This window comes from Malurus melanocephalus, unplaced genomic scaffold (genome assembly GCF_030028575.1).
Source record: "Malurus melanocephalus ecotype Western Australia unplaced genomic scaffold, MMel_1.1 scaffold_340, whole genome shotgun sequence".
Lineage (NCBI taxonomy): Eukaryota > Metazoa > Chordata > Aves > Passeriformes > Maluridae > Malurus > Malurus melanocephalus.
The window spans coordinates 561826-583967 of NW_026623572.1; the positions used below are offsets into that span (position 1 = coordinate 561826).

Sequence of the window (22142 nt, forward strand, 5' to 3'; positions counted from 1 at the left end):
CCTCGGGGGCGGCCCTGGCACCGCGTGGGCTCCGGCCCGGCCTGGGGGGGACACAGATGGACACACGGAGTGCCCGGTGACACCAGAGTGACCAGGGAGCCCAGCGGGGCCTGACGCGGAGGGGACACGGGGCTGGCAGCCATGGTGAGGGGGGTGAGGGCTGAGGGGAGGGTGAGSAGCTGAGGGGGCTGTGGTGCTTTTYCCTCACCGCCATGCCCGGCTTTGAYGGYGATAATGGACCGCACGTGTGGGGATTTGGAGCGCTCGTTCAATGCCCCCCGCCCCCGGTGTGAGGGCCGGGCTGGGGCCGCCGTGCTGAGGGTGCTGTGAGGGCCTGGCAGGCGGGAGCGCCCCCCGGCCYCTCACGGAGCTCCGGCTGAGGGCGGCTGGCACCGGGGGCAGCGGTGTGGGAGCTCCGGGGACGGGGCCGCGGTTCGGTGGCACAGCCGTGACCGGGGTTCTCCCTCTCCCCCAGGGCCGGTGAATGCTGCCGGCTGCGCTGCTCCTGCTCGCGGTGCTGCTGCTGCTTTGGGCCAAAATGTCCAACTCTGGGTGCGAGCGGGAGAAGGAGCCGGAGCAGAGCCCCGCGRGGCTGCCCCCCTCAGCCGGGCCGTCGGCGAGGCCGAGCCCCCCGGGCCCGCAGGCGCCTCCGAGGGCAGGGCGGGCGAGCACGGAGCAGGAGCAGCTGGCCGTGTACAACCCCGCCGCGCTGCGCCGCCCGGCCCTCGCCAAGTTCGTGCTGGGCTCCTTCGACGACAACTCCTCCGATGACGAGCTGATGGCCACGGCATTCAGGGTGGGCCGGCGGCGGAGCAGCCTGGCCGGGGTGGGGGGCACCGTCCCCGAGCCGCCCGCCGTGACCGCCCCGCTGGAGCCCAGCGCCGGCATCAGGTGCGGRTGGCAGCCCGCTGGGGAGGGAGAGCGGCCGTGCGGGGATATCCCGGTTSGGGAGGGCGGCTGCTTTGTGGTGGGTGCATTGCTGTTGGTAAAATTGGGGTGCTGGTGCTCCTCGGATCCACAAGGTGATGCCACCGCTTCTGCTCCCTTTGCGGGGAGAGCCAGTGTCCTTGGCTGGGTGACAGCAGTGCCACCTGTATGAGTGTGGCAAGGACCAGGGCAGGTGGTGCACYYCCCAAAATCTCCAGTTTGGATGTGSGGCAGMTCACTTTCCARCTCCYGYGGGAGAGCAGCTGACATCCAGCAGAAACAACTGGAAACCAAATGCTGCTGCCTGCCTTCTCTGGCTGCTCTGCTCTGGCTAAAAATAACAAACCTTTGGCTGCAGGGACGTGTTGTGACACTCGACAGCCCGACGGTGGCTCTTGCCACGCTGGGTTGGGGTGGTGCTGCCAGTAGTATCCCTGCTGCTCCTTCGTGCTTCCACAAATAAGGAATTTCTTTTCCTTATGTCCTGCCTGAGTCCCATTGTACACATGGTCAGTGAGGTTTGCAGGACAGGCTTTGCCGGGGGTTTGGGGCTGGGGAAGGGGCTCACTGGGGTGGCTCTGAGCTCAGTGACAGCCACCACGTCTCACCACAGGCCCAGCATGTCAGGGCTGCACCTGGCAAAGAAGAGCCACAGGAAGATGGACCTGCAGCGGGATTTTTCTGTTGCCTCCCCAGCCGAATTCGTCACCCGCTTCGGGGGCAACCGTGTCATYGAGAAGGTCTGTGCCCACATATCCCTGCTTGTGCCTGGGTAGGGGRTCACTGCTTTTCTCAGGGACACCCTTGAGTGCTGCCTAAGTGTCCTGTGTCCACTGGGCTTGGATCAATGGCAGCCCAGAGTTGTTCATCCCATGGTTTCCTTCACTTTCATGGGCTGGGAGAAGGAACCTCATGTATAGCACAAACGATAGCCAAAGTCCCATTCTTGGTCATCCCCCATGCCAGACATCAGAGATATTTGAGGAGTCTCATGCTCCACCAAGACATACACCTGACTGTGGGGAAGCTCCTGGTCAACACATTCCCCCTGCTCTGCTCCATACCCATCCCTCACCCCTGCTGTGCTGTCCCTTGGGGCAGCAAGGACAGGATTCACCCTGCCACCTGTGTCTCCATCTCTCCAGGTCCTCATCGCCAACAATGGCATCGCAGCGGTGAAGTGCATGCGCTCCATCCGCCGCTGGGCCTACGAGATGTTCCGGAACGAGCGCGCCATTCGCTTCGTGGTCATGGTCACCCCYGAGGACCTCAAGGCTAATGCAGGTAATTCCTGTACGGATCCCAAAAGGGAAGTTCCCTGCTTGGGGCTGAGCCAGAGTGGCTTTTTCCTGCCTGGCATGTGAAAAAGCCACAGCCTGGAGTCGCACACTTCCCTCCTGCACAGACAAACCCAGGAGTGAATAATTTTTCCCTGCTCTAGCCTCCCCAGGATGGAGGATATGGGGAGGTCTGCCACTCAGGGATCTGGCTCCCACCATCCCCTGTGCTGTCTTGCAGAGTACATCAAGATGGCAGATCACTACGTGCCTGTCCCTGGAGGGACCAACAACAACAACTAYGCCAACGTGGAGCTGATCGTGGACATTTCCAAACGGATCCCAGTCCAGGTAGCAGCCACTCGTGTGTCTCCCATGTCTTTGGTGACAAAGCTGCAGGGCAGAGGGGATACCCCAAGAGGGAGTGATGTCCCTGCGTGTGGAGGAGATGGCAGGAGATGCCAGTGCAGGGATGACGCTCCCACTGCTCCTTCTCCTTGTGCCAGGCGGTGTGGGCTGGCTGGGGACATGCCTCGGAGAACCACAAGCTGCCAGAGCTGCTGCAGAAAAACGGGATAGCTTTCCTAGGTAAGGTCTCRCTGCYTCTCTGTGCTGGGTGTTGGGTTGGTGTGTGTGCTCACAGTTAGTCCCAGGGACACTGCACTGKGAGTGCCCCTTTGGTGCCTCTGGCATCCTCACCCCATGGAGTGGCAGTCCTCAGGCTGGTTTCCTGGGACATTCCCAGGAATCCTGCTGTTTTCTGGGTTTTCCCTGTAATGCTCAAGCTGTTCACAAAGGAACATTGGGTGGGAGCAGACCTTGTGGGATTCCCMGCCAGGGACAGCCTGAGCTCCCCTTGTAGAAGGATTGAGTTTTGTCCTGAGCTGGGCAGTGGATTTGGGGTTTTCCTTCATCCCCAGTCCTTGCAGAAGGCTGACTTGGTGATGTGTGGATGTGGTGGGGATGGGCTGGTGGGTTGGGTCCTTCAGCTCTTCCCTCCCTCTCCGAAGGTCCCCCCAGTGATGCCATGTGGGCTCTGGGGGACAAAGTCGCCTCCACCATCGTGGCTCAGACTCTGGAGATCCCCACGCTGCCGTGGAGCGGGAGYGGTGAGTGCCTCCTCAGAGCCCCCACACCCTCCCTGCTCCCCCATTGCCCTCCTTCCCCCCAAAGCAAGCACCAGGACTGGGGTCCTTGGCCCAGGTGGCCACACATATTGGGGACCCCACTGAAGCACCTGGTTTGGGCAGGGCGATTTTGGAGATGGGAACAAGAGAAGTGATGGAATCCTCAGCTCCCTGGGCACACCCAGTGTGCCACCCCAGCTGTGCCACCCTGGTGGTGACCACAGCCCTGGCCATATCTGCAGGTCTGATGGGCCAGTGGTCTGAGGAGGACCAGAATAATCAGCAGTCCATCAGCATCCCGCTGGAGACGTATGCACAGGGCTGTGTGAAGGACGTGGAGGAAGGCCTGGAGGTAAAGCTGAGTCTGCAGGCAGCTGCTTATCCCCTGCCCATCACGATTTCTCCTCAGAGCATGCCTGCCCTGGCTCTTCRGGCCTCCCAGTACACATCACAGTGATCAGAGGGACAGTTTGTCCCTCTGCATGGATGTCACTTGGGTTAATCCTGCTCAGGGATGCATGGAGCTGTGTGGGCTGTCAGGGTGGTGGGCTGGGATCCAAAACACTACAATCACTCCAGCCCTTCACCCTCTCAGGTGGCCATGAGGATCGGCTACCCGCTGATGATCAAGGCAGCAGAAGGTGGCGGGGGCAAAGGCATCCGAAAAGTGGAGGCAGCAGAGGAATTTAGTGCCTGCTTCCGGCAGGTGAGAGGTGCCTGGAACCCCCATCCCTGTCCCCATCCCATCCTGGGACACGCAGCAGGGCCCTGTGCTCCTGGGGCACCTCCCACTTCCTCCTGGAGCTCTTCCTCCCTCCTGGGATGGATTTGGGGGGATGATGCCAGAGCACGACCCTCTTTCCTGCCTCAGGTGCAGGGAGAGGCCCCCGGATCCCCCATTTTCCTGATGCAGCTGGCGCAGCACGCGCGGCACCTGGAGGTGCAGGTCCTGGCAGATGAGTAYGGMAAYGCCATCTCCCTCTTCAGCCGCGACTGCTCCATCCAGCGCCGCCACCAGAAGATCATCGAGGAGGCGCCGGCCACCATCGCTGCCCCTGCAGTCACTGAGGTGATGGAGAAGGTGAGTGGCCTGGTCTTGCACCAGCATGAGGTTTTAGGGAAGCTGGTCTGGTCCTTGCTGGGTTTATTGGGGTTTTGAGGAAGGGAGGGACTCCTGAGCTGAGCAGGATTCCCTGTTGGGCACAGGAACAACCTCGCCAGAGAAGTCATCACAACCCTAATCCTGCCAGAGTCCAGGGGGAGTTTGGCCTCTCATGCACACGGTGGGATTTTTGGGGTGTYCCCTGCACAACCMGGAGCTGGATGATGATCCTGTGRGTCCCTTCCACAYCAGGATACCCCATGATCCCATGATGATGCTGGCGTTTCCCTCTCCCGCAGTGCGCCGTCCGCCTGGCCCAGATGGCTGGGTACGTCAGTGCAGGCACCGTGGAGTACCTGTACGGAGAGGATGGGAGCTTCCACTTCCTGGAGCTGAACCCCCGCCTGCAGGTGGAGCACCCGTGCACGGAGATGGTGGCCGATGTGAACCTCCCGGCTGCCCAGCTGCAGGTACCTGCACACCCGGGGTGTTATAGGCAGCAGTTTGGGGATTTAGGGAGATCTGGACTGGAGCCTGGCAGAGGGAAACTGCCCCATATCCCAGCATGGAGGGTGTGGGTGAAAGCAGTGTGGCAGCTTTCCTTCTCTTCTCACTGGGAACTCTCAATTCAGATTCTCTGTCCAGTGTTGCCCTGGCAGCTCAGGCCCTTGTTTCTCCTGCAGATTGCAATGGGCATCCCTTTGCACAGGATAAAGGACATCCGGGTGCTGTACGGGGAGAGCCCCTGGGGGGACACCCCCATCTGCTTCCACAGCCCCTCCAACCCCCCTGTGCCCAGGGGCCACGTCATTGCTGCCCGGATCACCAGCGAGAACCCYGAGGAGGTGAGCTGGGGGCTGGAGTGGGGACAAGTGCCACCTGTGGGGTTGACATGGGCACAGTCCTCCCCAGCCAGACAATATTCATGGGATCAGTGCAATCCATGAGGGTTCCCCTTCCCTGTCTCACTGCATGAGCCTCAACCCTGGTTCCTCCATCTCTGCTCTGTCTTGGCTCAGGGTTTCAAGCCCAGCTCAGGGACGGTGCAGGAGCTGAACTTCCGCAGCAGCAAGAACGTCTGGGGCTACTTCAGCGTGGCAGCAGCTGGRGGGCTKCATGAATTYGCTGATTCCCAGTTTGGGCACTGCTTCTCGTGGGGAGAGAACCGGGAGGAGGCCATCTCGTGAGTGTGGCAGGATGAGTTGGGGGTGGGTGCACTTGGGAAGAGTCACTGTTGTTGTGTGAGCTGGACAAAGCCAGAATTTTTTGGGCTGTGGCAATGCTACGGCCCCAGCTCATTCACCTGATCCTCAAGGATGTGTTGTAGTGATCTGCTGAGCATTGCTTAGAGCCCATGAGCAGSAGTGTCCATTCAGGAACTGAGCAGCAGTTTCATTCAGGACTGTTTCATGGCCAGGTTGGATGGGTCTTGGAGTAAACTGGTCTAGTGAAAGGTGTCTCTGCCCATGGTAGGGGATGGAACAAAGGGATTTTTAAGGTCCCTTCCAATCCAAACCATGCAGTGATTCTACTCTCTGAAGGTGTTGGAGCTCAGGAGCTCATCACCTCAGGAGCTGTTTGCCCCAGACCCTGAAGCACCCCAGTTCCCTCTGCTGAGAACCAAGTGCCGCCTCCTCAGTCATTAATGAAGGGGTTTGCTCCCTAAAAGGAACATGGTGGTGGCCCTGAAGGAGCTGTCCATCCGTGGGGATTTCCGGACCACGGTGGAATATCTGATCAAGCTGCTGGAGACGGAGAGCTTCCAGAACAACGAGATACACACGGGCTGGCTGGACCACCTGATTGCTGAGAAAGTGCAGGTAGGGGTGACCAAYCCTGTGGGGTGACCACTCCTTTCCCTTGGGGTAAGACCCAAACCCTGTTATTTTTGCCCCCACAGGCAGAGAAGCCGGACACGATGCTGGGGGTTGTCTGTGGTGCCCTGAACGTGGCAGATGCTGCTTTCAGGACGTGCATGACTGATTTCCTGCACACATTGGAGAGGTGTGGAACAGGGGCTGTCTGGAGGGGGCTGAGCCATGTGGGGGGCACCTTCCACCAGACCAGGTTGCTTCAAACCCCACCCAGCCTGGCCTTCAGCACTTCAGCACTTGTGGGGCAGCCACAACTCAGGGAGAGCAGAGTGTTGCCCTCCTGGGACATCATCCTTCCATTTTTGCTTTGCAAATTTAGTGACAGTAGCGCTGTGACAGCCAGGGACAGGTTTATCTGCTGTGGCTCACAGCTCTGGCTCCTCAGCTGTCACTTTGTCTGGAGAGTGGGAAAGGCTTCCCGTGGCTGGGAAAACAGCTTTCAAGGGGAAGTGGCTTGGCTGTGCAGCTTGCTTTTGTTGTTGAGTATCAAGGTTATTCCTCCGGCCTTGGAGGATGCCTGGGGCTCTCCCGTCCACCTTATCTGAGTGTTTTCCCAGTTCCTGGCCTCCCTCCAGATCCAGCTGTGCATGGTGCTTACGTGGGTCACTTAAAGGTGACACTTGTCCCCTGTGGTCACTGTCACACCCTCCTGCTGGGACTGGGAGCACTGGTGGCATCCTGCATGCTTGGAGAGGCTGGCAAAGCTGTGGGGCCTGATCCCTCCGTTSTGTTTCAGGGGCCAGGTGCTGCCAGCAGCCTCCCTGCTGAACATTGTYGATGTGGAGCTCATCTATGAGGGTGTGAAGTACATTCTGCAGGTGAGGGCAGGGCTGGGCTCCCCCCAAACCAACCACAGCGCTTCTCAAGGGGTCAGGGACTGAGGGAGAAAGGTGAAATAATATATTATCCTTTAAAAGTGTGCACCATAAAAATTAGGTTAATAACCTCATAACCTTAATAACCTCATTTTAACCTGACAGACGTTTTCATGCACCCTGTTGCCCTGAGTTTATTAAGAGACTTCCTTTTCTTGCTTTTAAACCCAATTAGTTGCACTTCATGCAAAACTCCCTACTCACAATGAAAGTAGCAGGTGAGCCATGTGTTGCACTAGCACTGGGCTGTGTGTTAAACCAGTTCTGGGCTGTCAGTTGAGTTAAACCAGCTCTGGGCTGTGAGCTGAGTTAAACCAGCTTCAGCCTGAGTTGAAGCAGCTCCTTGGTGCAGCCTGAGGTCATGCCTCCTATCCTYCCAGCACAGCCCCATCCTGTGGCAGCAGCCGTTGCACTGAGTGTGGGGAGGTGCCCTCCAGCCCCCCACGAGTGTGTTTTGGGGTTGCACTGAGGGTGCCCCTTGCCCGCAGGTTGCCCGCCAGTCACTTACCACGTACGTGGTCATCATGAACCGCACTCACATCGAGATCGACGTGCACCGCCTCAACGACGGGGGRCTGCTGCTCTCCTACGACGGCTGCAGCTACACCACCTACATGAAGGAGGAGATCGATAGGTACCCCCTCCCAGAGCCCCCATCCTCCCTCCCCGACGGCCAGCAGAGCCGGCTGGTGACACCTTTCCCTCTCCTGCAGGTACCGGATCACCATCGGCAACAAAACGTGCACCTTCGAGAAGGAGAAGGACCCGACGGTGCTGCGCTCGCCCTCCGCGGGGAAGCTGCTGCAGTACACGGTGGAGGACGGCGGCCACGTGGACGAGGGGAAGGTTTTTGCGGAGATCGAGGTGAGTTTKGCGGAAGAGCTTGGAGGAGCAGCACTAGGCAAAGATGGAACCCGGCTCGGGAGATGTGCGGCCCGCGGGTGCTGCTGGCTCGGTGACAGTGTCCCCCTCCTGCCCAAGGTGATGAAGATCATCATGACGCTGGCGGTGGAGGAGGCGGGGCACCTGCWCTACATCAAGCGGCCGGGAGCGCTGCTGGAGGCCGGCTGTGTCATCGCCCGCCTCCAGCTCGATGATCCCTCCAAAGTGAAGCCCGTGAGTCTGCTGGGGGCTGCCACGCTGCTGTCGGCATCCCGGGAATGCTCCCTAGGGGACAGAATGGAGGAACTGCCCTGATGTGGGCATCACAGTGATGGTCATGCCATGTCTTCAGGCTGTGCTGGGGTTCAAGTGCTGCTCCACATGGGTTGCTCTGCTTCTCTGTTGTGCAGGGGCTCACATGCACTAAAAAGGAGCATTTTTAGCACTAAAATCTGCAGTTTTTCTGYGTTGTTTTCATGGTGAGACCCTGGCTGAGCCACAATGCTGAATGCCAGRTGCTTCCTCTGCATCTAACCCTGGTGCAGTTGCAGCTCTGCAGAGCTCTGTCCCTTTGTCCCTTGTCAAYACAGACAGTTCAGCCCAGCTCTCTGTACCCTCTCCAGGCACAGCTATTTACAGGGGGCCTCCCAGCCCAGCAGACCCTCCCCATCACTGGTGAGAAGCAGCACCAGGTTCTCCGYAATGTGCTGGACAACCTGACCAACGTCATGAATGGCTACTGCCTGCCCGAGCCCTACTTCAAAGCCAAGGTGGGTGCCAGGGACCAGCTGTCTCACCCAGGTGCCCCAAGGGCAAGTCTGGCAGCACCAGCTTCTGCTCCCACAGGTGAAGGAATGGGTGGCACAGCTGATGATGACCCTGAGGGACCCTGCCCTGCCCCTGCTGGAGCTGCAGGAGATCATGACRAGCATTTCAGGCAGAATCCCACTGGCCGTGGAGAAATCCATCCGGAAAGTGATGGCGCAGTAYGCCAGCAACATCACCTCTGTGCTCTGCCGCTTCCCCAGCCAGCAGGTGAGGGGCAAAGGGGGCTCATGTCCCCTTAACTGGAGCCAGTTGGGAKCCCCTGCCTGAATTTTATGAAAAATTAAATGCATTCAGGAAATACGTGAGGGTTTATATTTTCAACACGTGTTCAGTTTTATAGGTGTATTTGCTTTGATGTGTGAGGTTTTTTTTTTATATTCATTTGTCACTTTGCATTTTTCACTTTGGGGAAAAAAAATCCTCAAGGGACAGGCTTTGGGTGGAGTAAAAAAAAAGGGGGAGCTGTCAGCCTTGTGCCCTTGAGCCACCCCAGACCTTGTGCCCTCTCCCCACAGATTGCCAACGTGCTGGACACCCACGCGGCCACACTGCAGAGGAAGGCTGAGCGGGAGGTGTTCTTCATGAACACRCAGAGCYTGGTGCAGCTGGTGCAGAGGTGAGCCCCGTGCTGTCTGTGACCTGCCCTGTCCCCACCATGGCCACCACCTCACAACAAAATGGGCTCTTTGCTCCCCAGGTACCGCAGTGGCATCCGGGGCTACATGAAGACAGTGGTGCTGGACCTGCTCAGGCGTTACCTGCAAGTGGAGACACAGTTCCAACATGGTGAGAGCTTGGGGCTCTCTGGGGGCTGCGGGGCTCTCTGGAGGGGCTGCAGGGCTCACCAGGCCCTGTCCCACAGCTCACTATGACAAGTGTGTCATCAGCCTGAGGGAGCAATGCAAACCAGACATGACTCCTGTGCTGGAGAGCATCTTCTCCCATGCCCAAGTGGCCAAGAAGAACCTGCTGGTGATCATGTTAATTGTGAGTACAACCYGTGCCTGAGACTCCAGGAGCAAAGGCTGGTGGCAAGGAAGGAAGAGCCGAGGCAGCTCCACATTTCTTCAAATGTTTTGTGTGTCTACATTTGGGTCAAAGAGAGCCCATTTTAATGCCTTGGGTTTGTCGCCATTGCCTGCGTGGGGCTGGGTTTTGGGATGAAGYCATCCCAGCTGAGCTGAGCCATGGTGCTGTGGCATTGCAGGACCAGCTGTGTGGCCGTGACCCTACACTGACAGATGAGCTGACCTCCATCCTCCAYGAGCTGACACAGCTCAGCAAGACCGAGCACTCCAAAGTGGCACTGAGAGCCCGGCAGGTCAGCCAGCACCACAGGGTGCCATCCCATTGCTGTCCCCATCCCTGTCCCCCACATTCCCAGCTCCTCTCTCCCCTGGCAGGTGCTCATTGCCTCTCACATGCCCTCCTATGAGCTGCGGCACAACCAGGTGGAGTCCATCTTCATCTCTGCTATCGACATGTACGGACACGAGTACTGCCCTGAGAACCTGAAGGTTGGGARTTGGGTGTTTTTCCAGAGGGAATTYGGGTGGCTTTGGGGAGGGGATCTACCTGTAAGTGGTTTAGTCTGAAAAACAGCTAAAAAGTACTCAGAACCTTGCTGCAGTGGCTGTGTGGAGCAGAGGAGGGGGTGCACTCCTGTGCTGCCAGTCCTCATCTGTTGTTCTGCACTCTGGAACGGAACAAAATCCACCATGTGGATTCATGTCTGGCTCTGGTGGTGTCCCCTTGGTGGGCTGGATGTTCCATGGCACCTGAGTGACTACTCCTGCACAGCTGTACATTGAGGGACTCCCTGAATAGGGCAGGGAGGTCTCACTTCACCCTCACCTTAAATGTTGCTTCCTTCCTGCAGAAACTGATCCTGTCAGAAACCTCCATTTTTGATGTGCTCCCCGTGTTCTTCTACCACACCAACGAGGTGGTGCGCATGGCAGCGCTGGAGGTGAGGGCTGGGGGGCCCAGAGGGGTCCTAGGGGTGGCAAGGGGGACATGGGGGTGGCAGGGGCACAGTGGTACCTCCTGTGTCCCCTTGCAGGTCTACGTGCGGCGGGGCTACATCGCCTACGAGCTGAACAGCCTGCAGCACCGGCAGCTCTCCGATGGCACCTGCCTCGTGGAGTTCCAGTTCATGCTGCCCTCCTCCCACCCCAACAGGTACAGGGTCCCTCCCACTCACCTGTCCTGCTCTCCTGGGATGGTTCYTTTCACAAAGCTGTGGGGTTTGTATCATCCCCTCTGCTCAAAGCRGAGCTGCCACCGTGCTGTCCCATTGACAGTGGAGCAGGATGACCCCTCTGTGGGAGCTGTTGGTCCCACACAGTGCCTCCCCCATGTCTGACACTTGCTCCCCGTGGCAGGATGTCCGTCCCTATCAGCGTCTCCAACCCTGACCTGGCCCGGCACAGCACYGAGCTCTTCATGGACAGCGGCTTCTCCCCCCCAAGCCAGCGGATGGGAGTCATGGTGGCTTTCCGCAGATTTGAGGACTTCACAAGGTGGGGGTTCTGCGACGTGCCTGGCTGGTGTTTGTGCATTTTGGATACCACTGCAGTCAYTGGAGAGCAAAATGGGGTGGAAGAGCCACAGCTGGGGGCAGCTGGGCAGTGCTAGTGGCAGTTGCAATTCCCACCATAGCTGAAGACTGGATATTCTCAGCACAACACTTACCTTGTGGGGACATGAGGTGGCCTTTGGGGACATGTGGAAAGCTTACATGGCACAGGTTAAAYCCCTCTGCACATTAACACAGCTGAGCTCAGAGCTGTGGGTTTGCCATGGGATGGTGGGACAGTTGTGCTGCGTCCCTGTCACGCTGTCACCGTGGGTCCTTGGTGCTGTCCCCTCAGGTAGAGGGTGGACACAACCCCATCTGGTTGCTTGTGACCCCATCCCTGCTGTTTGGACAGGAACTTTGAAGAAGTGATCTCATGCTTCACCAACTCTCCGTCAGAGAGCAAGCTCCTCAGCGAGGCACAGGCCACCACCTATGACGAGGAGGATGCCAAGGTGGGCATGAAGCTGCTGCTGGTACCCCCAGGTGGTGCTGGGACAGCACTGATGCTGCTGGCCAGGGCTGACTGTGAGGTTTTGTTGTCAGAACATCCGTGAGGAGCCGATCCATATCCTCAACATCGCGCTCTGCTCCGCTGATCACATGGAAGACGAGAAGCTGGTGCCCATCTTCAGAGCCTTTGCCCAGTCCAAGGTCTGTCACTGGGKCTGAACCCTCTTTTTGCAAACCCTGCAAGCCAGAGCACTGTACCCCAAGGCACTGTCTGCACTCTACACAGTGTACCCCAAAATGCTGCAGCTTGGGTTTTGTTTGCTCCCTCGATGGAGATGTTTAAGCTCTCGTGACTGGTGGCATCTTCTGTTTCCATGTAGAAAAATATCCTCGTTGAATGTGGTCTCCGGAGAATCACATTCCTCATTGCCCAGCAGGTGAGTGCAACTGAGCCTCTGRCATCTATAAATACCTTATAGACCCAGCACTGAGTGATGGATGGACCTACTGTGCTTCAGGAGCTGGGAATTAATTAATGAGCAATTCAATGAGTGATTCATCTCCTGTATCATCCTTTATCCTGCTCATGTTTCCAGTAATGTGATTCCTGCACAGCCACTACCATAGCTTTAAGCTTCCTTTAAAAGCTGTTGTGCAGTAGAAGCCCAGAATGGTTTGGGTGGGGAAGGGACCTTAAAGTTCATTCTGTTCTATCCCCTGCCATGGGGTGGAACTTTTCACTATCCCAGTTTGCCCCAAGCTCCATCCAACCTGGCCTTGGAGATTTCCTGGGATGGGGCAGCCAAAGCTTCTCTGGGCAGCCTGTACCAGGCCTCACCACCCTCACAGGGAAAAATTTCTTCCTAAAATCCAATCTAATCAATCCATCCTGGCTCTTTTCCCTTTGTGGGAGAACAAAACCTGCAAGGTTTTTTCCTTTTAACGGAGAATCAGAACAATCCTCTGTTGTGGGATTGCGGGCCGCGACTATTCATGCTGTCTCCTCTCTCCCTTTTKCTGCAGAGAGAATTCCCGAAGTTTTTCACGTTCAGAGCCAGGGATGAGGTGAGATCTGGTGGGAGCGGTGCTGGCACGGTGCTGGCCCGGCCCTGGCTCTCACAGCCGTGCTGTGCAGTTTGCAGAGGATCGGATCTACCGGCACCTGGAGCCGGCGCTCGCCTTCCAGCTGGAGCTGAGCCGCATGCGCAACTTCGACCTGACGGCCATCCCCTGCGCCAACCACAAGATGCACCTGTACCTGGGGGCTGCCAAGGTGCAGGCGGGCGCCGAGACCACCGACTACCGCTTCTTCATCCGCGCCATCGTGCGCCACTCCGACCTCATCACCAAGGCAGGTTCACCCCGGGGGCACAGTGAGGGTACAGGGGTGCCCTGGGTGCCACTGAGCCACCTGGTCCATCACAGGAGGCTTCCTTCGAGTACCTGCAGAACGAGGGAGAGCGGCTGCTGCTGGAGGCCATGGATGAGCTGGAGGTGGCCTTCAACAACACCATTGTGCGCACTGACTGCAACCACATCTTCCTCAACTTCGTGCCCACYGTCATCATGGACCCCTCCAAGGTGTGTTTCTTGGGGTTCTGCTTCCTTTGTCCTGGAGAGATTCTTTTGATTTGGGGTTGAGGTTTGGTCATACCCTGTGCTCGGGATCACTGCATGGATGGACAGTCACCCCCTACCATCCTTCCCTGTCTCTAGTGGAGAGTGTGGTTATCAACACTAGGAGGCATGGAGAGTGGGAAGGGGCTCACCCAAAGCAAATCCAAAATGGTTGTTTGGGTTGGGGATGCAACAGGGCTTCTCCAGCCTTGGCACTGTGTGCTCAGTGTTGTCCCTGGGGGCAATGACCCCCTGTGTGCCCTCCCCTGCTCAGATYGAGGAGTCGGTGCGCTCCATGGTGATGCGCTACGGCAGCCGCCTCTGGAAGCTGCGGGTGCTGCAGGCCGAGGTGAAGATCAACATCCGCCTGACACCCACGGCCACCGCCATCCCCATCCGCCTGTTCCTCACCAACGAGTCTGGCTATTACCTGGACATCAGCCTCTACAAGGAAGTGAGGGACCCCAGCACCGGCAGCGTGAGTGACCGTGGGGTGACTGCAGGAACCCAGCCGTGTCTGCTGGTGGAAAATCACCTTGGCCAAGCAGGGCTCAGCAGTGCTCCGGCAGAAAAGCCACCATGACATCCAGGCAAGGCAACCTACGCTTTGCTGTCCTTTCCAGATCATGTTCCAGTCGTATGGGGACAAGCAGGGGCCGCAGCACGGGATGCTCATCAACACTGCCTATGTCACCAAGGACCTGCTTCAGGCCAAGCGGTTCCAGGCACAGTCCTTGGGCACGACCTACGTGTATGACTTCCCTGAGATGATCAGGCAGGTGAGTCTGGCTGAGAGAAAAGAGGCTCTGAATTGCTGCATTTGTTCTTCATCACGACCATCCCCAGATACTCCCACCTGGGGAAAATGGCCCTCTCCTCGAGCTGTCAAATGAGAAAAGAAAAAAMGTCCAAGCCTTAGTGTTTTTGGTTATGTGAAACATTTCTAAACCAATTCTTAGCTCTTGGAATTCCTGAAACGGATGGTTTTTAAGGTCTCTTCTGACCCAAAGCATTCCAAGCCTTGTGCTGTGTCTCCACAGGCTCTCTTCAAGCTCTGGGGCTCCTCAGACCTGCACCCCAAGGATGTCCTGACCTACACCGAGCTGGTCCTGGACTCACAGGGGCACCTCGTGCAGATGAACAGGGTTCCTGGAGGGAATGAGGTAGCAGGGAATGATCTGGGAATGGGGCAGGGGAAGCAGATGGGAATGGGTGGTGGCTCAGTCTGTGTTTAAAGCTTGGGAGATGCTCCTCAACCATTTTGTCTCTTTGTTAATGCCACCTGCAGGCTCAGCCCCTGTGTCTCTTGGATATGGCACTCAGTGCTCTGGTTTAGTTATGAGGTGGTGATGGGTCAAGAGTTGGACTCAATGATCTTGGAGGTCTTTTCCAGCCTGGTTAACTTTGTGATTCTGTAAACAATTCTGTGAYTCTCTGGAGGATTCTGCCCTGTGACCTTGTTCCCTTTTGAGGCAGGTGGGGATGGTTGCTTTCAAAATGAAACTGAAGACCCCCGAGTACCCCAAAGGCCGGAACATTGTGCTCATCTGCAATGACATCACACACAAAATTGGCTCCTTTGGGCCTGAGGAGGACCTGGTGTTCCTGAGAGCCTCGGAGCTGGCACGGGCYGAGGGCATCCCCCGCATTTACATCGCTGCCAACAGCGGCGCCCGCATCGGCTTTGCTGACGAGGTCAAGCACATGTTCCAGGTGGCCTGGATGGACCCAGCCGAGCCTGAGAAGGTGTGTGGCCACCTCCCTTCCTGCAGCACAGGAAACTGCAGAGGAAATGACCAGAGCTAAACCGGGATGTCAAATTGTGGGATCAGAGCAGGGGGTGAGGCCACACTGACCCAGCACCATGGGGATGGTTCACTTGGCTTTTCCAAGGTGGTGGAGGTGAAGGTGCCAGTGCTGGCAGTATGGATTGGGAAAGGGCTGTGTCCACATGAGCATGTGTGTGTGGGGTTTCACATGTGGGGCTTCACAACTCCTCCTCCTCCTCCTCTCTCCGTGCAGGGTTTCAGGTACCTGTACCTGACTCCCCAGGACTACACGAGGATCAGCACCATGAACTCRGTGCGCTGTGAGCACGTGGAGGAAGGTGGTGAGTCCAGGTGAGTCCCATACTCCATAAGACACAAGGAGCCATCCCAAACCCTGCCCTACACCCCACAGGATGCAGCTCCTGCCTCCTGGCTCAGCACCCTGCCAGGCACATCACGCAGGTAAGTGCTTCTCACACTACTTTCCCCGCAGGTATGTCCTCCTGGACATCATAGGGAAGGACAATGGATTTGGGGTGGAAAACCTGAGAGCTGCTGGTACCATCGCTGGGGAGTCCTCCCGTGCCTACGACGAAATAGTGACCATCAGCATGGTACAGCTGGGGCGCTTCCCCTCTCTGCTCCTCCCCTCTCTCCTGCTGGCTCTTAGGGTCACCCTGGGAGGRGTAACAGGATGCAACAAGGAGGCTGAGCCCTTCAGAGCATCCTTCTCCAGGTGCTCGTGGTCTGTGCTGCAGCCCCAGTGACCCCAGGTGTCCCTGTGTGTGTGCCCAGGTGTCCTGTCGTGCCATCGGGATCGGTGCCTACCTGGTGAGGCTGGGCCAGCGTGTCATTCAGGTGGAGAACTCCCACATCATCCTCACKGGTGTCACAGCTCTCAACAAGGTACCATGCTCTGGCTGCATGTCCTCTCCCACCACTGCCTGTGTGAGCCCCTTCCCTGTCCCAGGGGGAAGAGGTGGCAGCTCCCTGTGTGTCACCTCATGGGACTCTSTGGAGGAGCTGCAGCTGTGCTGGCCTCACTGAGCAGGGAGAAAATGTTCTCACAGCTTTTTGGTGTTGCTTTGGGGACCAAGGAGTTGTTCCTRGGGCAGGGYGGGATGGCAGAGGTGCCTTGGGACAGCTGGGCTCCATCCCCAGGGGCAGAATCCATCTCTGAGCAAAATCCCACTGGTTTGAGCTTAATTGAAAGGTGGCTCACTAAGGCACCAAAGCAGGATCCCTCCACTTTAACATCAGCTTGGACAGAGGAGGAAATTCAGCCCCAGCCCAGAAGGAATGTGCCTGTGCAGARGTTTGGACTGACAAACAGAGCAAGGCAGCAGCTTCTCTGTCAGCAGAGCCCTATCTGTTTCCTTTGGGAACTCTGTTTAGGTGCTGGGACGGGAGGTTTACACATCCAACAACCAGCTGGGAGGAGTGCAGATCATGCACAACAACGGCGTTTCCCATGTCACTGTSCCTGATGACTTTGAGGGGGTCTACACCATCCTGCAGTGGCTCTCRTACATACCCAAGGTAGGAGGGTGCTGCAGGGTGGAGGTGGGGGATGTCACCCACAGCTGGCTGGTGACCTGCTCTTGGGATCTCCCTTGCAGGATAACCAGAGCCCAGTGCCTGTCACTGCCATAAGTGACCCTGTTGAAAGAGAAATCGATTTTGTCCCTTCCAAAGTCCCCTATGACCCCAGGTGGATGCTGGCAGGGAGACCCCATCCAGGTAAGTGAGAGCAGCCCAAGGCCTCTGCAGCACTGCTCCATCTTGTAGGTGTAGAAGGTTCTCTTGGCTGTGAGCTGGTGCCCTGGAGCCCTTCAGTGTTCACCTTTACACCATCATTCCATGTTTTCCTGTTCTCCACAGCCCTCAAGGGGACCTGGCAGAGYGGCTTCTTCGACCAGGGTAGTTTCATGGAGATCATGAAGCCGTGGGCTCAGACGGTTGTGGTTGGCAGAGCGAGGTACTGCTGGGAGCAGGGATGGAGCTGGGATCCTGCACGTGTGGCCACTCATCTCCAAGCCCTGGCTGTGGCACTGCTTTTGGGATGGTGGAGGGGGAGCAGCTCTCTGGTRGGGCTGGGATAGAGGGGAGGTGGCCTCTGCTGAGCCCACCCTGCCCTGCACAGGCTGGGAGGTCTCCCTGTGGGTGTCATCGCTGTTGAGACCCGCACTGTGGAGGTGACAATACCCGCYGACCCCGCCAACCTGGACTCAGAGGCAAAGGTGAGTGAGGCCAAGTGGCACCTGAGAGGAGGCTGCAGGGGAGGGAAAGGGAATAGCTCAGCAGAAAAAAAAAAGAATAGCTCAGTAATCCTTTGGCACACCTTACTTTTCCTTAATTCTGAATTTCCTTTAATTCAAGGATGCTGGGGTAGTTTGTTTTCTTCCAGCTGTTTCATGTAATGTGCCACAAAGAACTGGCAGAGTCACAGCTTCTCACTTGTCTTTTCCAGATAATCCAGCAGGCTGGGCAGGTCTGGTTCCCAGACTCTGCTTTTAAAACAGCCCAGGCCATCCGGGACTTCAACCGAGAGCACCTCCCGCTGATGATCTTTGCCAACTGGAGAGGCTTCTCCAGCGGCATGAAAGGTACTTGGGATACCCAGATTCCCACGGTGTGACAAACCTCTGCCACCCCATGGGGTCCTGGGATGGCCTAGCCAACCAGGGTCTGCACCACTCTGGGATGTGGGGTAGGGCTGGGGAGGTGAGGGGACATTGCAAGGCCCAGGTCTSAGGGGTTGGTGGCTTCCTGCTGGCTGTTTTTGGGGTGTTTTATCTCTCTGATGGGGAAGGCGACTCTGGACAGCTGGGAGGAAGCCAGGACAATGACCTGGCCCAGATGCTGAGTCCCTTTGGCTTTCAGACATGTACGACCAGATGCTGAAGTTTGGTGCCTTCATCGTGGACAGCCTGCGGGATTTCAAGCAGCCTGTCCTGGTGTACATCCCCCCGCACGCCGAGCTGCGCGGCGGCTCCTGGGTGGTGATCGATGCCACCATCAACCCCCTGCACGTGGAGCTCTATGCTGACAAGGAGAGCAGGTCAGTGGCATCCTAAACACCTGTGTGTCATCCAAAATACCCATGTGTGTCATGTAGAATACCTGTGTGTGTCATCCAAAACACCTGTGTGCTATTTGAAACACCTGTGTGTCATGCAGAACACCTGTGTGTCATGCAGAACACCTGTGTGTCATGCAGAACATCTGTGTGTCATCCAAAACACCTGTGTGTCATCCAAAATACCCATGTGTGTCATGTAGAATATCTGTCTGTCATCCAAAACACCTGTGTGCTATTTGAAACACCTGTGTCATGCAGAACACCTGTGTGTCATCCTAAACACCTGTGTGTCATCCAAAATGCCCATGTGTGTCATTCAGAACACCTGTGTGCTATCTCAAATACCTGTGTCATCCAAAATCTGTGTGTCATCCCAAACACCTGTGTGTTATCTGAAACACCTGTGTGTCATTCAAAACACCTGTGCATTATCTGAAACAGCTGTGTGTCATCCAAAATGCCCATGTGTGTCATGCAGAACACCTGTGCATTATCTGAAACAGCTGTGTGTCATTAGAATACCCATGTGTGTCATCCAGAACTCCTGTGTATCCTCCAGAGCACCTGTGTGTGACCCAAAACACCTGTGTGTGTCATCCAGGACACCTGTGTGTGTCATCCAAAACACCTGTGTGTGTCATCCAGGACACCTGTATGTGTCATCCAGGACACCTGTGTGTCAAACACAGTTCTGGAGTCGGGATGCCTTTTCTCTAACCTGAGTTAATGCACACTGGAGTGATCCCTGAGCAGTAGGAGGACAGACAAGAATCCCAGACTGGAAGCAAAACCCTTTTAGGTTTTCTGTCCCTAATTCTCAGAGGAGAGAGCTGCCTGGATMTCATGTCCTAGGATTTATTCTCCTGTGCAGACCAGTCCTTTCTTTACCAAACTTTCTTTCCAGGGGTGGCATTTTAGAACCTGGAGGAACAGTGGAGATCAAGTTCAGAAAGAAGGATCTGGTGAAGACCATGAGAAGGATCGATACAGTTTATGCCAAGCTGGTGGAGCAGCTGGGTAAGGAAAGGGCATTTTGGGTCGTGGACATTGATAGTGGCAAGTTAAACATGAAGCTCAAGCTGGCAACTATCAGGAGTCCTTTAGTGTCCCTTTGGGAAAAATCTTTGTGATTTTCTGATGGAGCTGAGAGGCTGTTCGTGATGCTTTAGAACACCTGTGTTTCCTGGGGGCTCTGTCAGTGGGTTAAATGGGGCTGGGGTCTTCTCCCATGCTTTGAGATGAAGGATGGCCATGGCCACGTTKAGCTCCTTACCCCCGTGTCCCTCCACCCTGCTACAGCACAGTCCCACAGAGTCCTTGCAAATGCCACCTCCCCTCTCTTGTGGCAAACACTGGACACGGTGTGACCCTCGGTGGCCATGGCATTGTGGCTCCAGTGTTTGTGTGCCAAGGAAAGAGCCATGACACTGGGCACGGTGGCTGATGTGGGGCCCAGAGAGCACCCCGTGGTGGCATCACTGATGGGCTGCTCACCCTGCTGCGCCCCACAGGGACCCCCGAGCTGCCGGAGGCGCGGCGCAARGAGCTGGAGAAGCAGCTGAAGGCGCGGGAGGAGCTGCTGCTGCCCGTGTACCACCAGGTGGCTGTGCGCTTCGCCGATCTGCACGACACCCCGGGACGCATGCAGGAGAAAGGGGTCATCACGGTGAGCCGGGCACGGGGGAGGGACAAAAATGGGGGAACATCCTATCCCTGTGCTATCCCTGCTCTGGGCTGCTCTCTGATGGAGACGGGAGCGAGCAGAGACAGCAAAGCCGGGCTGTGCTCCCGTTCCGCAGGATATCCTGGAGTGGAAGAGCGCCCGCTCCTTCCTCTACTGGCGGCTGCGGCGGCTGCTGCTGGAGGAGATGGTGAAAGGGGAGGTGCTGAAGGCCAACAGCGAGCTCAGCCACATCCACATCCAGTCCATGCTGCGGCGCTGGTTCATGGAGACRGAAGGAGCTGAAAAGGTACCCCCAGCTCCGGCTTCTCCTCCACTGCCAGAGCATCCCAAGAGCTCTCACCTCGCTCTTCCATCATTCAGAGGTTTCAGTGGTGCCTCCCTGAGGGTTTCAATGTGTGAGGATGGGTGCTGAAGGGCTGGGGCTGGCTCTTCAAATCAGACCCCAATTGGGTGCTGGTGCAGAATGGTCCCCAAATAAAGATTTTCTACCATGACAGGGCTTCCCAGGGCAAAAGTGGGATCTTKAGCATTTGAGCTGCTTTCAAACAACACACACATTGCTGTGCTTGACTCAGGAAGCAGGACATGCAAAGGAACCAAATTTTACCTTTTTAAATAGTTGGCAAACATTTCCTGAATTTCAGTTTCCAGACTGAACCTTTTACCCCGTGGCTGTAACATGGGGGAATGTGCCRTGCCATAGGTGCAGCACTGGGAAGGAAAGTGCCACGGCCTGGATTGGAGGCTCCAGGACAAAGGGGGAGCTGTGCAGGCACAGCAGGACCCCTGCCCACGGTGCTGCTTTCCCCAGGGCTACCTCTGGGACAACAACCAGGTSGTGGTGGAGTGGCTGGAGAAGCACATGCAGGAGGAGGACGGCACCCACTCGGCCATCAGGGAGAACATCAAGTACCTGAAAAGGGATTACATCCTCAAGCACATCCGGAGGTGAGTGCCCGTGGGARCTGGGATGGGAAGAGGGGTGCTGATCCCTGGGATGGGAACAGCAGGTGGTGAAGACCAGGCAGTTCTCAGTTTGACCTCTCAGGAAACTGCTCTCTGCCTTGCAGCTTGCTCCAGGCCAACCCCGAGCTGACCATGGACTGCATCGTGCAGATGGCTCAGCACATCACCGGCCCACAGAAGGCCCAGGTCGCCCATCTCCTGTCCAGGGTGGACACTGATGACCCCTCCTGAGCTGGGCAGTTGCCACGGGGTAGGAGAAGCACCAGGACATGACCAGACCTCACCTGCCCACCCAGTTCCTCAGCCCTTGAACTGAAGCTGTGGACTCTTGCTCACGTGCCTGAAAAAAGGATGCCAGCGCTTGTATTTTTAGCCATGGAGATGGCCTTGCCATCCGTACAGAATCCCCTCTGGGGGTAAGCTTGGCAGAAGATGAACTTGTCCCAAGCCAAGCCTGGAATCTGGACCTGGTGCAGAACTTGGTTTTGAAAAGAATCGAAAATATTTTCCTGTTTTAGTTGCCAGCCCTGGCCTTGGTCTTTGAARCAAGCACCGGGTCAGACACATCCCRTGRGACTGGACAGAGCTGGAGGCACAAATCCCCTGACCCAGGGGGAGGTGTCCAGCTGGCCAGGTTCCAGCTAACCAGGCACCAACAGAAGGAATTGAGAAATGGACTCCAAGTGATGCTTTATAAACTGCAAGGAGCAATTTGTGTCATCTTCCCCTTGCTGGGAGTGAAGAGTAGATGTGACCATGAGTAGATGATGGCCCAGGAAAGGCTAAAGAGAGCCAATCTGGGAGCTGCTGYACTGGGAATGTCAAAGGATCCAGCAGGGTTTGACTGACCTTACTGTTCCTCTCACCCACCTCGTGTCCCTTCTGGCTCCTGCAGAGCATGGAGAGGAGGGAGGATGTGGCTCCAGGTGATCTGATTCCTCCTCAGAAGCACCAGAGCCAGGGGAAGCTGTCACCTGCCCAGATCTATACCCTGCTGCTCAGGWGGCCTTTAATCATCTTGGCCATGGAGGGGAAATCTGAAATTTTCCAACACCTCYGGCTGTGTCATTTCCCCAGCACAGATTCACCCTGGGCTCAAAA

The 22142-nt window shown here is 56.8% G+C and overlaps 1 protein-coding gene across 1 annotated transcript; it reads left to right on the forward strand.

Annotated features, from left to right (window-relative positions):
* The first annotated feature begins 8 nt into the window (after positions 1 to 8).
* On the forward strand, positions 9 to 22142 carry ACACB (acetyl-CoA carboxylase beta). Its single transcript, XM_057378077.1, has 53 exons — positions 9 to 144; positions 476 to 891; positions 1541 to 1667; positions 2073 to 2211; positions 2446 to 2555; positions 2711 to 2792; positions 3215 to 3313; positions 3574 to 3683; positions 3927 to 4037; positions 4203 to 4412; positions 4733 to 4903; positions 5117 to 5278; positions 5453 to 5616; positions 6103 to 6253; positions 6334 to 6437; positions 7044 to 7125; positions 7671 to 7816; positions 7896 to 8046; positions 8164 to 8298; positions 8688 to 8834; positions 8911 to 9099; positions 9408 to 9508; positions 9590 to 9678; positions 9755 to 9879; positions 10100 to 10213; positions 10296 to 10409; positions 10772 to 10861; positions 10955 to 11073; positions 11277 to 11414; positions 11826 to 11925; positions 12017 to 12124; positions 12304 to 12360; positions 12947 to 12988; positions 13059 to 13274; positions 13349 to 13504; positions 13815 to 14018; positions 14164 to 14319; positions 14581 to 14703; positions 15017 to 15286; positions 15563 to 15660; positions 15803 to 15923; positions 16105 to 16215; positions 16705 to 16848; positions 16929 to 17049; positions 17191 to 17287; positions 17453 to 17549; positions 17780 to 17915; positions 18193 to 18370; positions 19296 to 19408; positions 19903 to 20057; positions 20191 to 20361; positions 20887 to 21023; positions 21146 to 22142. Exons 2-53 carry the CDS (start codon positions 485 to 487, stop codon positions 21270 to 21272), a joined length of 7125 nt encoding a protein of 2374 aa, XP_057234060.1. The 5' UTR covers positions 9 to 144; positions 476 to 484; the 3' UTR covers positions 21273 to 22142.